At 36.8% G+C, this 16,240-nt stretch overlaps 1 protein-coding gene across 1 annotated transcript in view; it reads left to right on the top strand.

Moving 5' to 3' along the window:
* LOC140232023 (syntaxin-8-like) overlaps nucleotides 1–9,254 on the top strand; it is a 142,150-nt gene extending 132,896 nt beyond the window's left edge. Inside the window, exons 7-8 of the mRNA XM_072312174.1 lie at nucleotides 7,145–7,246; nucleotides 8,323–9,254. Of these exons, the coding sequence (XP_072168275.1) occupies nucleotides 7,145–7,246; nucleotides 8,323–8,399 (179 nt within the window). The 3' untranslated portion in view covers nucleotides 8,400–9,254. The remainder of the gene's footprint in view (nucleotides 1–7,144; nucleotides 7,247–8,322) is intronic.
* Nucleotides 9,255–16,240: the final 6,986 nt, after the last annotated feature.

The raw sequence follows: 16,240 nt of genomic DNA, 5'->3' as shown, positions 1-16,240 counted from the left end.
GGTCCTCTAACTATGATGCGCATTCACACGACAAAGCTTGTAGGTCCATGTAGCTATCCTTGAGGCTAGGCTTACTGCCCCCGTAACTACACTTATCTACAAGTTCCTGTCAACAAGTTCCATCCACACGATGCCCCCCCCCCCCCCCCCCCCCTCCGGCTCGTTGGTAGAGCACTTACTCTGAGATATCTTATGGATAGCTATCTTTGAGTTAACCTTAAGTTAGCTATCAACGAGAGTGTCTACACAATGCTTGTAGCAAGTTTTTGCATTTGCTGTCAAGTCAGAAGTTGTACCAGAAAACCAGAAAATTTGCTGCTTGCTAAAGTTTATTTCCTTTTGCTTTTGCCTGTCAGAATCCCACCCCCCCCCCCACGCTCCCCCCCCCCCCCACCCCACTTTAAAAAATGTGGCGCCGGCCCTGGATATTTACTGTAGATCTTATATTAATATTATGTATCAACTTCAGGATTCATCTTAAGCCGTGAAAATGTGACCATCATCATGTATTTTTCAATCTGGCGCATTATGATTAATATATCTATGAAGGGTTTGGGTTTTTTCCAGGAACAAACTGTGAAAGCATTACTTTGCATCATAGATGTGTCAATCTCATGCTAAATAAGTGCTACATATAGTCTTGTGTTCACAGGCACAGATACATTGACCATGAAATGATACATGTTAACATTTTATCACTGTGAATGACATCAACCAGTCATTGTCATTACATTGGTCTTCTCTGCAGTGTCCATCATTGATACCAGGTACTGGAGTTCACTCTGGGGATCGATGTTGTGTTCCTGATTCTATCGTGTTTGTGACATCTGTGCTTATCATTTTGCTACACCTTCAGCCTACTTTCTTTCAGAAGTGCATAGGAATCATTTCTATTCATAGGGCTCTACTCTCCCCCTGATTGATCTGTATTTTTCAGTAAACTTGCAAATTTTTCCATTAGAAACAAATTTGTCTCTATCTCTGTGCGAGGTTTAACACTTTATGTGCCATGGTGGAAACCCCCTGTGTGCCACGTTATTCTGAGACACGAAGATAGTCATGCTTAGAGAAAATATTCTGTTTTTCCAATCTGTATAACTTCTACAAATTTCTGTGAAAGGTAGGGGATACCTTTTACAGACCTCCCAAAATGCAGCGAAACATTAAATATGAACCTCAGGGGACTTGTTTAGGCCACTGCTGAGAAATTTGGAAGTCAACAGTTATCTACAATTTGAATAAGGCACAAAACTCAACTACTCAGTAGTTCTGTGTGTCAGCCACACTTAAGCCTTTTTGTTGCAGTCTTCTGTATCTTTTATCTATAAACACAAATCTAAAAGTATAAGAGCTGATGTAATAACATATAGAGTGTGTGGCAAGAATGTATATAGAAATGTCTGTAAGTTTTGATGAACTTTCTTCACAAAATATACATGATGGACACACATGCAGTGCATGGGTCTGCAAAGGTAGCCTAGTAATGTACTGGAATTTACGGTGAGCCCCGAAAAAAATTCAATTCAAAATCTAACGGTCAATAAAAATGTACTAAATGTTACCTTCCACTTTCAATACTTTATGGGAGTTTCTAAAATGATACTCTCTTCAACATACCACTTTATTTATACAACTCTTCATTTAAGGCATGCAAATGGGATTCCCTACCTTTAAGCTGGACATAATAGTGACCAAAGTTAACGAGGAATGCCAAAAATGCCAAAATAACAATTCTATTTTCAATTTTTCTTTTGAATTACCAGTTGCTACATTACTGTAAAGGAATGACTTTTGCACATAAAATAGTGACAGAAACTAAAAGTGTACATGCAAAATCTAGTTGGGAACACCGCTTGATAGTCATTCGCCACATAGAATGCAAGCCGTATGTGAGAGGAACAAAAACGCGAGAAACGCTTTGATTGTACCGCGGGATTAGCGATTTATCGATCGGTTTTGGTGGCTTTGTTTGTTGAGCAGAATATGCGAAGTTGGCACGCCGTCGACTGAATCGGACGTGCGAACGTGGCACATAAAGAGTTAAAGAAATGATATATTAATGTATGATTGTGAAATAGATTTGTAGGGTGTCATTTGTGTTCATTGTGCCTGTCATTGAGATATGTAATTGTGATGCGAGATGTGTTTGTATTGTCATGATTATTTGGTATAGTGTAATGTCAATGAAAACAAAATTTCTATGTCTGACATAAGCCAATAAAGATGAATGAATGAATGAATGAATGAATGAATGAATAAAGAAAGAAAGCATGAATGAATGAATATGTGAGTGGGCTGTGGTGCACTATTCTTTCAGTGCACTGTTCTCTCATCCACTTCAGACACAGTGAGGCCAGGACCATGTGTGTCTGTTAGATATGCTCTGCACTGAGCCACCCTACCTCCTCTCACTTTACACTTTACGTCACCAAGACTCTCTTAACCCATATTGGGCCAACGCACTAGTGTAAACAAACACCGCAGTGGCCCAGCACCATTTGCACACACACGCTGACAGGCACACAACTCTCCGAACAATCGCTCTTCATTAACAAGCAATAAACAAAACATAGACAAGTTATATGTCATTTGAAAGAAGATAAGATTCAAATGGTATATAACATGCTGCCATTCAATGCACAGTGTAGTCATAGTACTTAGCAGAAGTGAAGTACAGTCATCCAAAAGTTAAGAAATCAATTTGTTTGTTTGCTTTCATTCATGGATTAAAAATAAATTGTAATTTTACACATCCAGTACCGGAAATGAAATGATCAGAGTGTCAGCTTTCCGGACATATAAAAATCATGACCATTGACACAATAATTGCAGTTTTATGTTTATGTTCTTGACGATGAAGCCATTGCGAGTGCATGGGAAATCGATAGTATAATGTGTGCATCCTATAGTTTGTTGAAGCGAAACTCATCACAATTATTATACACTTCTACGAGCTTTTCAGTTTCGACTGAATTATACAATTGTTGTACATACATGTGGATGTACATGTGGGACCATTATCACAGTCGAATCATCGCCTGGCAAGTGTCTAAACCTTCTCAAAAACTGCGGCAGAAAATCCCAAATCAAGCACTCCGTACAGCTGTACATAGCACCCACTGACGCTTCGTGGTTATTTGCGTTATTCCATGTAAACGCACATTTTTTTCTAATGATCTTTACGATATTGTTGGCGTTTGACTGACAAAACCTTCTTGAATTATCACAGACAGGGCAGCAAAGCATTCTGGGATATGTTGTCATAGGTTAGAAGGTGAAAGAACTTTGGAATGACGTCGTTTATATGTCATTTCATTCACTACGGGATATTCCGTATATGGCCCCTGCGGCGTTCAAACGAACTACGGAATATCCCGTAGGTGGCCCGATGTGGGTTAAGGTGATAGAATGAGACAGTAATCATATCATGGATGTACGCTTTCCTACATTACTATTGTTCAATGCCAGTACATTCATCATTGTATGAATTGTATCTCATTTTAGTCACTCATAAGGATCATGATAGCAAATAGTTATGATGGTTGTGTGATGGTAGTCACATAATTTGTAATTGATAAACCCCAGTGACAAAATAACAAATAAGTGTCATCCCTTTTCAGGAGACTCTTTCAGAGTGATTTTCTGACTTGGAGGCGAAGTATAGGTCATTTGTGTTATGGTTGGAAATAATTTTTTGCACATTTCAGTTCACTTTAAAAATTCAGAAAAGCAAAAACACCAAGTATACCATGACTATATTATTTATGCTTTAAATTATATTTGCAAAGCTTTATGTGTTAACTATCACATGATTAAACTTTTAAGACTAAAACAAGAGTTTAATTGAGATTTACGTGTCTGATCGCACATCACCACTGGCAATCCAGATTCCAGACTTTTCCATCTGAACCTAAGTTACAGCTGAAAGCATCACACTGAGAGCATGTTTCAAACATTATTATTACCTACATGCTTGCTATAACTCCAGTTACGATACATCAGGGCCCAAAATGCAACCCAAGAATATAGAAGTTTCCCAAATGGCATGCAACATTGCTGGCTTTTAAAGACAGTTGTGTTGCTGAAAAGACTTCCATGTGATTTTAATTGCAAATATCAAACACAACTTTCAGGAATTAAATGCAACTTTGCACAGAGCAGAGATGCCAAGTTAAAATAATAAAAAAAATAAAATAATGAGTGAGACTTTCATGACTGGGCGTTTCGGCGCGCGTGCATGTGCGCGAGCGAGGGAGCAAAGCAACCGAGCTGGGGAAGGGTGTGGGAGGGGGGAGTCTCCAATCCCATTGTAGGGAGATTTTTCAATTTTTAGCTCTTAAAGGGACTGTACAGTACTGGTTAAGGTGGGGATTCATGTTTTGAACATTCCTATGTGTAAGTGAGATAATGAGAAACCTCTTATGAAATATGAAAGAGCATGTAATTTTGGACTCAATGTTTATTTGATGAAAATTGGTTTTCAAATGGCTGAGATATCCAAGAAAAGTGATAATAATAAAAGGCGACAGGCCACGCTTTTCATTAGGATCTCTTTGTTTCACCTTGTTTTTGGATATCAGCCATTTCCAAACCGATTTTCATCAAATAAACTTTTGATACCCCTTAGAACTGCATGCTCTTTGACATCTCATAGAGTGGTTTCTGAATATCTCACAAAACTTTAAAACCTAAATCCTCACCTCAACCAGAACTGTACACACCCTTTAATGGTGCGATCTGGTGCATACTTGAGTGACTATTTTTTACTTATTAAGATGAAAGGGAAATATGCCTTCAATTGCAACTATCACTTCAATCCTTTGAGCTATGTCCCGATGTATGAGAAATATGGGTATCATGCGTGAGATCGTGAGATGGACCCTAAATTCGTGAGTCTCATGCAGAATGCGTGAGACTTGGCAGATCTGACAAAGTCACATTTGATTCTCAACCTGTTGAGGACAGGCTGATTTTGCTACAACACACATTTCTCATAGACACCTGCCAGAGTATACTCGGAACTTGTCTTTAATGGGTTAATAGTAAAATTAACGAATCCAAAATTATGTACATGTAGATAGCTGCAGAGTATACTCTTCACAGACGTATGTATAATGCTGTAGCTGAGTGACACATACAACTCACATGAAGACAACTCCCACAAAATTTAAATGATGTTTCTTGTCGCAACCAGCAGAGTGGTTTTCCTTTCAGCATGGTGTGCAGATTCACGGAATAAAAATATCATAATTAATACATGTCTGAAAATCATCAAAATGCACACAACAAGCTTTGGTGGTAAAATCTCCAGATCAGTGCAAACAACACAGCATTATATAATCCTTTATCCCATTACTGTATAAGCTGTTATTTTCGCGAGGGTTTAATTTTCATGAATTTTGTAAATCAGTGTTAGACCACGAATTTAACAACGTGCAAAAGTGCCCCCATGCACTAGGGTAAGAGGGTACTTTATACAACAGCATGTGTCAATTTGCAAAAACAACATCTTGCAAAAATGTGTGTTATCTCCTTATTTGTGAAAATAACTGTATACAAAAAATAACGGCTTATACATTAACAAGTCTAAACTAACTCTAAGTTATCTAACTTGCATCGATGCATGTGTTTTGAGGGACTGAATTCACCATAATGAATGCAAGTTAAATTATTGAGCAACCAATATCTGTGCAGTGAGTATCAAGGTAGCCTTCCCTAGGGTTCTGCAAAACTTCATTCACTCACGTATATGACACAGATCACATGTTCAAGTGCACTTTTCAGTATTTTCCATCATCATTGACTGTGATGTACAGACTGTGTGCTCACTGTTTACAAGGAGTTATGTTCTGCTAATTTCAGGATTAGGCTAGTCTACAATGATTTTATTTTTAAATAGTGGATAAAAATAAAATGCAAGTCACTTTCAGTAACATAAAGGATCCAGCACAACTTTTGGATGATACATGTGTTTGAGCCGTAGTTTTAAATTGCAAGTCAAATTTCTAGCAATGGGGCAGAGAATTTCATTATGTGAATATTTTTTAATGCTCTGTGTAAAGTGGTATCTCACCGAGCAATGAATGTTTCCGAGCATAGTGAATTCTAGGGAATCTCAGGGATCAATAACAGTTGCAATCAAATCTGTAAACAATTGCAATCAAATTCGCAAACAGTTTTCATTGTCGTTAATGGATTTTCTTGTCACAAAGAAATTTTGAACATGTTCAAAACTTCTTTGCAACAATAAAAATACCTTAATTATGATATCACATTTTTGGTCATTCAGTGATCTTTATGGCTCATGCATTTTCGTATGTTATTGTGAATTATTGTTATAGCCACAGAGGTCTTTCAAGAGCAAGAACAAAGTCATCAACAATGGCAATAAAAGCATTGTCAGTGGCATGTTGTTTTATGCAATCAGTTTGTTATGTGTAGTAGTAAAAAGATAGGTAGAACAGTCAATCATGGAATTATGAATACTCCTATAGGCTTAACTTCTAAGAAAAGTATGGATAAGAATATACATGGTAAATAACCACATGCTACCTTCTTTGAAGGACATGTACGGTGTATAAAGATTTATTTGATGCCCTAGGGAATCATTTGTTGTTTATGATTTATTGTCGAGCCTACAGGAGGTTAGGGGAGACTAAGGGATAGCCTGTGGCATCTGTCCGTCCATAATGCTACAAAAACTTGAATAACTCTCTACTGAGGACTTCAGTTACAATCGAACTTGGAGAGAAGAGTGGTTATGCAAAGTTACACATTTTACCAAACATGAAGGTCATCTCAAGGTCAAAGGTCACGGACTTGAGTCAACGAACTTTTAGGGCCCAATGTTAAGATCTTACAGCTTGTTTCGATTATGGCTCATAACTTTGATCCATATATCCGTTTCTGACCAAACTTGGATTGTAAATGTCCCTTGGGGAGTTAAAGGTCTCCACAAGGTCAAAGGTCATAGGCGGGGTCAATGAACTTCCGGGAGTTAAAAAAAAAAACATTGATTTCTTCTACGCAAATAAGTAAGACACATTTTGGCACTTTCCTTGTTTGAAAACGTGGCTTACAAACAATGTAATTACCATCCTCCCATTACACTGTATGCTGATTCTTTTCCATCTTTGACTCCCAGAAATCATAGATGACATTACATCTCATGTTGGAAAGACAGATCAACGACTCATCAGAGAGACAAAGCATGCACGGAAAGTCACAGAGAAAGCCAAAGATTGTAGTAAGTGTAAAAATTTTGACGGATAACCATTCCCATTTCATTAGAAGTAAATATAGGATTGATGTTGTATGTGGTAATGTAGGACTTTGCACAAATGTAATCATACATTTAAAGGTTTTTTATGCACATCCTTTGATATTTTGTTTCATATTACATTGTATTTACATTTGTACTATTACTCAAGATATCTGATTCATTATATCCAGGAAACCCAAGACATCAAATTTTAATTGAATATGCGAAACACAAAATACAGATTATATGATATGAGGGCGATTCTTCACCAAGTGTCAACTTTTGAGTTTCTGGAAAGCCAAATGAAAATATTTTCTGTTTGACGTGCTCATTTCTTTCTGATAGGTACAAACATCTCTACTGCAGGGAAAATAGGTCTGGCGCGATCTTCATAAGGATCAATTTTTGTTTTTTCTGCCCATTTTTTCAGCCTTTGTTACTGCATTGCAGCATGCCTGTCACATTTCATAATCATTAGTACTGAAAATTTAAACATGGTTATTAATGGAAATTCAAGGTTTTTTGCTTCACTATATCAATCTACAGGAAAATTTCCTCAACATAGGGTAATACTTTTTTTTTGTCCATAAACCATTATCAATCTATCAAGGCACTAAAATAAACAATTTTTGTACCTTACACATAGGTTATCAGTACTGCACCTTCTTCAATGAATGGGGCAAAATTAAAAAAATCATTATAATTTTGATTTGCATATTGAAACTCTGAAAGTACCCTGATACAAAAGGAGACACTTTGTGAAGAATCACCCATCAGTATCCTGAATGCATCTCTTGCTGCTTTCAGCACAGTGTCTGGTACTTCCATTTCTTTCATATATTTGAAGTCTTTATTCCTGTTTTTTTTTTCTAAAAAGAAAATATTTGACACCTTTTCAGTTAGACTTTTTAAACATGTTCTCTACAGTATTGTGCTAGATTAACCTGACTATCATAATAGTGTTAATCTTTTAAAGATATAGTTGAGAATCTAGTTCTCTACATGTCTTCCCATGTTTGTGCTTGCATGAACTTAATTTGATTTTTGTGTTTTTATTTCAGCTTTTATCACCATCATCATCTTACTGCTGGTGGCTATTGTGATCATAGCAGTAATACCATATAATGGAAAAGGATAGGAAGTATGCATGGGCTGGTGTTACAGGCACTGATACAGTCAAGAGGAATTTTCTTTTGTAGATATGTTTTTCCAGCATCAGATATCACTCTATGAATGTTGTACTAATTGTAGTAAGGATTAAAAGTAAGAAACCATACAAAATTGTTGATTATTGACTTACTCTTGCCTATGGTTAACATTACCGTTATGCTATTTCCCTCTATACAGTTTGTAATGTTCATGGATTTGGCAATAAATAGATTGGTATCACAGATGAAATATTGAGGTGATTGAGAGTGTTATGAAAATATGATTATGATTCATCATTTTCCCCCAGTAAAATATGTAGTCGTGAAATGAAAGTAAGATTTAAAAAAAAAATCTTTGAGGGAGCACTTTCTGTATCACTTTCAGTTACTTAGAGTCCTCCATAGTAAATCTAGATAAAATGTGACAGTACAAACTTCTCATTCCTTCCCCTTCTGACTGTAAAGCTGCATTTACTCCATGTTCCCGGTGGCCACGGCAGTCCTGATTGCTTGAAATGTAGTGCATCATGGGTACCTGGAACTGTGTTTTCTTAAATTATGAAGGAGTCATTCCTCTTGACTCTAAATCTGTGAGTTTTAAGCACAAAACTACATAAGTGAAACTACTATTTTGTTCATTTATACAGTCTTTGAAGCTCCATATTTCTTTGATTAGATTATTTTTTTCCATTTTCCACCATTAAACCATGTGAGAATGAATATGAAGTCCCTACAAAATTACATGCAAATCATCACAAGTTATGTTGATACTTTGAATGGATTGCCAACTTTCAGGATAATTTAATAACACCTCCTTTTTAATAGCAGTTGCTTTGGATTTTCAACTCCCTTTTTGTGTGCGCACGATAAAGATTAAGGCTGCGTTCATGCGAAACTAGAATTGCGTTTCTAAACGCGTTTAGTCGCTAAACGTGTTTAGTTGCATTGCTTTCATACGATTTTTCCATTTAAACGTGTTTCAAAACGCCGATCTGAAACGCGGAAAAAAGGGCATTTTGAATCATGATTCTGCCAGAATCACAATCGCAGAAACCGCATGAACGCGACCGTGATTTCAATCATGACTCTGGACGTCATTGTGTGCTGTGCACATGTGTGTCTCACGGGGTATCCCACAGCTTCTGTTTCTGTTCGCGCGCTTGTGTACGTCTTATGAATCGTGTGTTTCGGTACCATACCTGCACTAGTTTGTTTACATCAACGCCATACAACGATTCTATGCTAGTATCTAGCTGTTTATTATAACAATACGTGTAATAACTCTCCGATTGAGTTGATAATTGCATGGCTGCAGCTGTATCTAACAAGGGAAACAATTGGAGAGACGAAGAATTAAGATTATTCCTCAATCTGTGGACAGAGCCAGAATGCCACAGCTTATTGGAAGGTATTCACCGAAATAAAAACGTAAAGGCCTGCAATAAACTGACCGATCAGTTGGCACAGGGAGGTGGGAAGGATTTAACAGGAGGTCAGGCTCGAGTTGCAGAGCTAGAGACAAGGTCAAACTACGCAGTGCACTGCGCAATGGCAAAGGATGAGCTGAGCCAGAATCGGCGTTGTGAAAACCCACATGAACGCTCTTTCGCGGAGACCGTGATTTGAAACGCCGTTTTGAATCATGATTCATGTTTGTGATTCTGGCTACGAAATTCGCATGAACGCACCCTAAGTCACTGTATGCTTCAGTGGGCCAAATAACCCCATTGGTGGGATTTTTTTTTTTTTTTAATTGCTCATACTTATTTCAGCTGCTTCGGAATTTCTACTTTGTATTGGTTATAATTTAAACCTGAAATTTCTGCCTTCAATATATGATCCATGCTCAAAGTAAAATGTCACATTTGGTAGCTTTTTAGCATACCATAGGCAAAGGCTCAAGTGAGCCTTACGATCATTCATCGTATAAATTTAGTTTCAAGTTTGTGCATGGCAAATCGAGGGATGTGCGGGGGGGGGGGGGCAAATTGGGGCCTAATTTTTACATTTTCATCTTCTTCTTAAAAGTACAACGTCAGATTTTCACCAAACTTGGCATGTATTATTGCTGGAGTATGAGAAGATTTGTACAAATGGGCACAATGCCCCACTTGGGGGCCCAAGGAGCACAGTTCATGGGGGGGGGGGGGGGGGGAGGGGGGAGAACAAACCCCCACATCAAAAAATCCTTACAAATTTTCTTTTTCTGAAGTGTTAGGTGTATAAATAGATTGGTGACTATAGTTTCAAGTTTGTCCAAGACAGGTTGAGGGATATGTGTGAGTGTGTGTGTGTGTGGGGGGGGGGGGGATGAGTGGGATACCAAGTTGGGGCCCAGTTGTTACATTTTCATCTTTTTGAAAATCCATTGGGAAAAAAAAATGGGCACACATATTTGCAAAGTCATTTGTAAAGTCCTGCATAACTTTATGAACAGCTTTATGAAACAGAGCCCAGGACCAGATTAGGAGCCAGCTCTTACACTGTGATCTTCTTTTGAAAAATCCATGGTCAGACTTTCTACATACATATCAAGTCTTTTGCCAATGTGATAGAGGTATAAAGACTCCTCCAGCCCTCAAAGCTGCCCCCCCCCCCAGTTTGCTATGTTCATTGGTAATGGTCCCCTTGCATGGAAGGTGAACTTGCGATACTCAGGTAAGCATGAGACCCCTGGATCTCTTGTTCTTGCTTGTGATGGGAGTGACGTATAGAGAATTGCAACTTACTTCTGCATGTATCTGCTCGTCTAGTTCATTTCTATATCTGAGCAATGGTGTAAATACTCATTCTCTTGTCATTCACATGCTATCTGTATCTTATCATTGGCTACTCAAATACCACTTTGTAATTGGATTGACTTAATCATGTGGTAAATGAAACTTTTTTGTTGTAATGTTTTACCATGGGTGGAACATTCAGTCATGTTCTCTTTAAGGAGATCATAGATGTATTTAAGTAAAAAGAAAAAAAAGAAGAAGTGGCTGTTGATACTTAATGATAGGATGATGATGATGGATGAACACTGTAATAACAATAGTGGGCTTAGCATCTGAAAACATCACAGCTGCATTGTATCTTTGCTCTGCTTCAAATATTGTTAAAGATGATAAAGCAATTATGGTGCCTTGTTCATTTTGTCGTTGGAACAACGAGAAAAAAAACAAGAAGTGTAAGCTCAGATGTGAAGAAAACTTTACTAGAAAGGAAGAGCTTAACAGCAAGAAAGGAGGATGAAGGAAAAACAAAAAAAAACACAACATTATTGCCTTACTAAAAGGATGTGGTGAAGGGTAGAGTTATAAGAAATAAAGTATACAAATTAGCAAGTACAGGTTAAAAAAAAAAAAATCCCTTCACATCCAATGTGCATTTCCAGCATTAAAAGGACTGCAATCTCAATGTGGATTATGATACCTGCTCCTTTGAGCATGTAAGATGACGCAAATACAGAAGTTAATGTTAATACAGTATATGCTGTCATTTGTAGCATCTATGCAAAAAATGTGTCAAGTTCCATTACTAATGAAATCACTGATGAAAGGATTGTGTAAATCAAACTCACAACATTTCATCATCTCAATGTAGGTTTTCACATGGAGCATGATATTTTGAAGAAGCAGATAAAGAGGAAACATGATTCTGTGCAAAATATATACATATGACGATACCATAAGTAAAATATTTTATGGTACAGTCACTTTTACAAATTTCATGCTTTGTGATATTAGCAAAGTAAAAAGTATGAAAATCTAGTTTAGTGTGCAATGTATTTCTTCCTGAAGAGTGACACAAGGTGTTATGTGTAACATATCAGCAGTCAATGAATCAAACACACACACACACACACACAAAATAATAAATTGCTCATTGTTATCCACTTTTACCTTGTTAGAAAAAATAAACATTTTCATGAAATGTCAACTCATCTGGCTTATCTTTTTGGGGTATGCCAGTATAATTGTTTAGGTTTTAAAAGTTACAGTATGGAAAATGTTGATTTTTTGTATGAAATATCAGTAATTTTTAATACCAGGAGAAAATTGTTTGAGAGTGGGATATTGTTTTTGTTTTTGTTTTTTTTTGTGTGTGTGATGACACTGCTCAAGACATATCAGTGCTGCAGGTTTATTTACCTGACAAGGCTGAGGAACATGTTAAATTTTGTCAAACCAAAAATGAGTGTAACAAGCATCATTTACTATGTGCATGGTAAATTTTACACTAGATTAAGTAACAAATCAGTAATAGGAATACGACATATTTAATTATATTGCATTGTTACTTCAGCTGGAATGTATGCGCACAATGCACCGTCTAGCACATAAATATATTCTTTGCATTTCAAAGCAATATCTTTGCAAGGTTGAAGACGCAGAATGTGCCCTGTACCACTTCCTCATGGTAAACTGATGTTATAGGGCTATTTCCTTCTTCTTCTTTTTTTTTTTTGGATAAAATCGTGGGAGGAGTAAATCAGATGTTTTAAGTAATCGCAATACACGTATCAGCCTATTTCATCATGATTCAGCCAGATTTTGACTCAGCTTGAAGGCATTATAGGGTAACATGTATGATCAAATAATGGATAACACAGTGCATTGAGTACTGGCATAAGTTGAAAAATATGTATTAAGGTCTTTTTTTACTTTATTGAAAGGGACCAAAACACACCTCATTTTTCAGTACATATTCATTTGTAGATGATGGAAAAGATCACAGTTGCTTTTTTTTTTAATGTCCTCTCTTCTGCAATAAACTCTGCTGCTAGCATTTTAAAAACTTAATGCTACTCACATTGCCATGTTGTGTATATCCATCCATGTTCCAATTCATTTCAATTCAATTCAATTCCAAATCCATTGATATAAATTGATGCTTTAAACAAAACTCGTTTCATAAGGGACTTTTGATTTGAATGATATAGGTTTAAATCGTCTTGCAAATTCTCATACTGTAGATATTCAAGGATTGTCTTTGGCAGTTTGTATACAAAATATCCTGGTCATGTTTCTCCTCTTACGAGTGATTAGATGTGAAATAGATTACCCATGAGTCATGCATTATACTAAACTGTGACATTCCAAGAGGCATTGCTTACAAGAACTATTTACAACTGAAGAATGTTCATCAGCTTTTAATGTATCAGAGACAAAGTCTTAAAGGACAAGTTCACCTTCATAGACATGTGAGTTGAGTGAATGCAGCAATATTAGTAGAACACATCAATGAGAGTTTGAGGAAAATCGGACAATCCGTTCAAAAGTTATGAATTTTTGAAATTTCTGCTCAGTCACGACTGGATGAGAAGACAACTATGGCTTGTGATGTCATATGAGTACAACTATATAAAGAAAGTATAAAGAAAATTCAAGACATTCCCATTTTTCTCACATGATAAAACAACACTCGACTTCTCTCTTTCAGAAGTCAGGGGGAATAATATTACCCCTAACATAAGTCAGTGACAAGTCGAAGAAATATGCGCTTTAATCAAAAAAGTCAAATTTTGTGAAATTCTCTTTTTATTTTCCTTATATCGTTGCACGCATTTGACATCATACACTGTAGTAGTCTTCTCCTCCAGCAGTGATTGCACAGATATTTTAAAAATTCATAACTTTTGAACGGACTGTCGGATTTTCCCCAAACTTTTGCTGATGTGTTCTACTAATATTGTTGCCTTCACTCAATCCACATGTCTATGAAGGTGGACTTGTCCTTTAAGTGCGGCTTTTTAATAGGAATAGAGACAAAATAGTTCATTAATGTGAAATGGCAGTGCAGCACAGTAATACATGCTCAATGGACAAACTTGTCAAACCTTTTACTTTCCACACGCATTCATAATGTGTAGCCATTGACAGTAGTTTTGTGCATGCATGTGTTGAATAAATGAACATTGCATTGTATCTGCAGGGAAATTTTTCACGTAAGCTTTTTTCCCCACATGTGAATTGTGATGTGCTCTTCTGAGTAAGAGAAAAACAAAACTTGTGATACTAGTGTTTTTGTATATGGATTTCAAAGTTATGATGAAGTATATAGAGCAGTTATTACATGCAACATTGAGTTTTCAGTGCAATTATGCTAATTTTTGCAAAGATTTCTTCAACATTTCTCTGAAAAAAAGAAGTCAAAGAAATTCTGTGTGAGCCTATCTCTTTCATTTTTTTTTTTTTTTTTTTTTTTTTTACAATCCGTAAATTTAGGAATCACTCTGAGGTCAGGTGGCTGGGCAGCTGGTTGGTTGTCCGTTGCGAATTTTCTTGGAACCAACTACTCCCTCATTTTTTGAGCAATTGACGTGAAATTTGGCATGTGTGACCACTATCAAAGGCACTTGTAGATGTGCGTGACACCTTTTTCGTCAGTGTGGAATAATGGTTTGCCATGGTACCAGGTATCAGCAAATTTTCATGAAAATCATACAAAATGTGGATCACACTACTCTCTCAGTTTCTGAGCAATTAACCTAAAATTTGGCATGTGTTACCTCTTTCGTAATTGGACGTGCAAGGCACCTTTTTGGTCACTATGGAGTAATGTGGTTCCATGGTAACAGCAAATTTTCATGAAAATAGTACAAACTGGTGGTTTGAACTACTCTCAGCATTTGAGCAACTGACCCAAAATTTGGCTTGTGTGACCGTTAACATAGGCAGATGTGCAAGACACCTTTTTTGTCACAATGGAGAAATGCGTTGCCATAATAATTGCACATTTTTCTGAAAACCACACAAAATGTTGTGGATTGAACTTCTCTCAGTTTTCAGTTGACCTAATATTTGACATGTGTGACTGCTATCTGAGGTAGATGTGCAAGACACCTTTTTTGTCAGTATGGAGTATCGGTTGCAATGGTAACGGCAAATTTTCATGAAGATCATACAAAATGTTGTGGATCAAAGTACTCTCAGTTTAAAAGCAATTCAGTTGATGTTCGACACTTGTAATCAATGTAAAGAGTAGTTGTGTAGGACACCTTTTTCATGAATGTAAGAAATCAGTTGCCATGGCAACAGTTTTCGCACAAATCATGCAAGATTGAGCTGCTCTCTCAGTTTTTGAGCATTTGAGTGAGAATTTAGGATAGATGATCACTAGAATATGTTATCATGCAAGAACTTTTTTGTAAGTGTTGATATGTCTGTTGCCATGGCAACAGCATTTTTTATACAAATCACAGAAAAATATGCGGTTTGAGCTGCTCTCTCAGTTTTGGAGTATTTGAGTTAGAATTTGGGACAGATGATTGCTGGAATATGTTATCCTTCAAAATGCTTTTTTTTTTGTGAGTAGTGATGTATCTGTTGCAATGGCAACAGCATTTTTTATGCAAATCACACAAAAATGTGTGGATTTACATAACTTCCTCAGTTTCTCATAGGTTTATGGAATACAAAGTTGATGAATTAATGATTCAGCTTGTCACCGTGGAGGCCTAGGGTTGAGGTGTGAAAGGCCAAAGGGTTTGTACATTTTTAACTATATTCTTCTCCAATATCAAAAGTAATACAAGTCATCTTGCATTTAATAGTGATTATGAAGTATATGCACAACTGTGGCTGGGGGGGGGGGGGGGTTAAGACAATGGTTAAGATTCAGAAATGTCACCATACTTAGCAATAATCATTCCTATGGTTAGATGTTGTTCAAATAGACTGGGGGATGGTGGGATCACCTCCCGTGATCCAAAATAAGTACAGTCAAACTGATTGCATTAGAATAGTCTTAAAGGTGACAGATACAAGTTGTTTATGGCAGTGACAAGGGTGGTCCAATTTGGCACAATTAGGTGGTAACAATTTAAGGCCCTAATGCAGTACTC

This window comes from Diadema setosum, chromosome 8, assembly GCF_964275005.1.
Source record: "Diadema setosum chromosome 8, eeDiaSeto1, whole genome shotgun sequence".
In the NCBI taxonomy this organism is placed as follows: Eukaryota; Metazoa; Echinodermata; class Echinoidea; order Diadematoida; family Diadematidae; genus Diadema; species Diadema setosum.
Note: the sequence above shows the minus strand (reverse complement) of the source record. Positions and strands in the feature narration are given on the sequence as shown.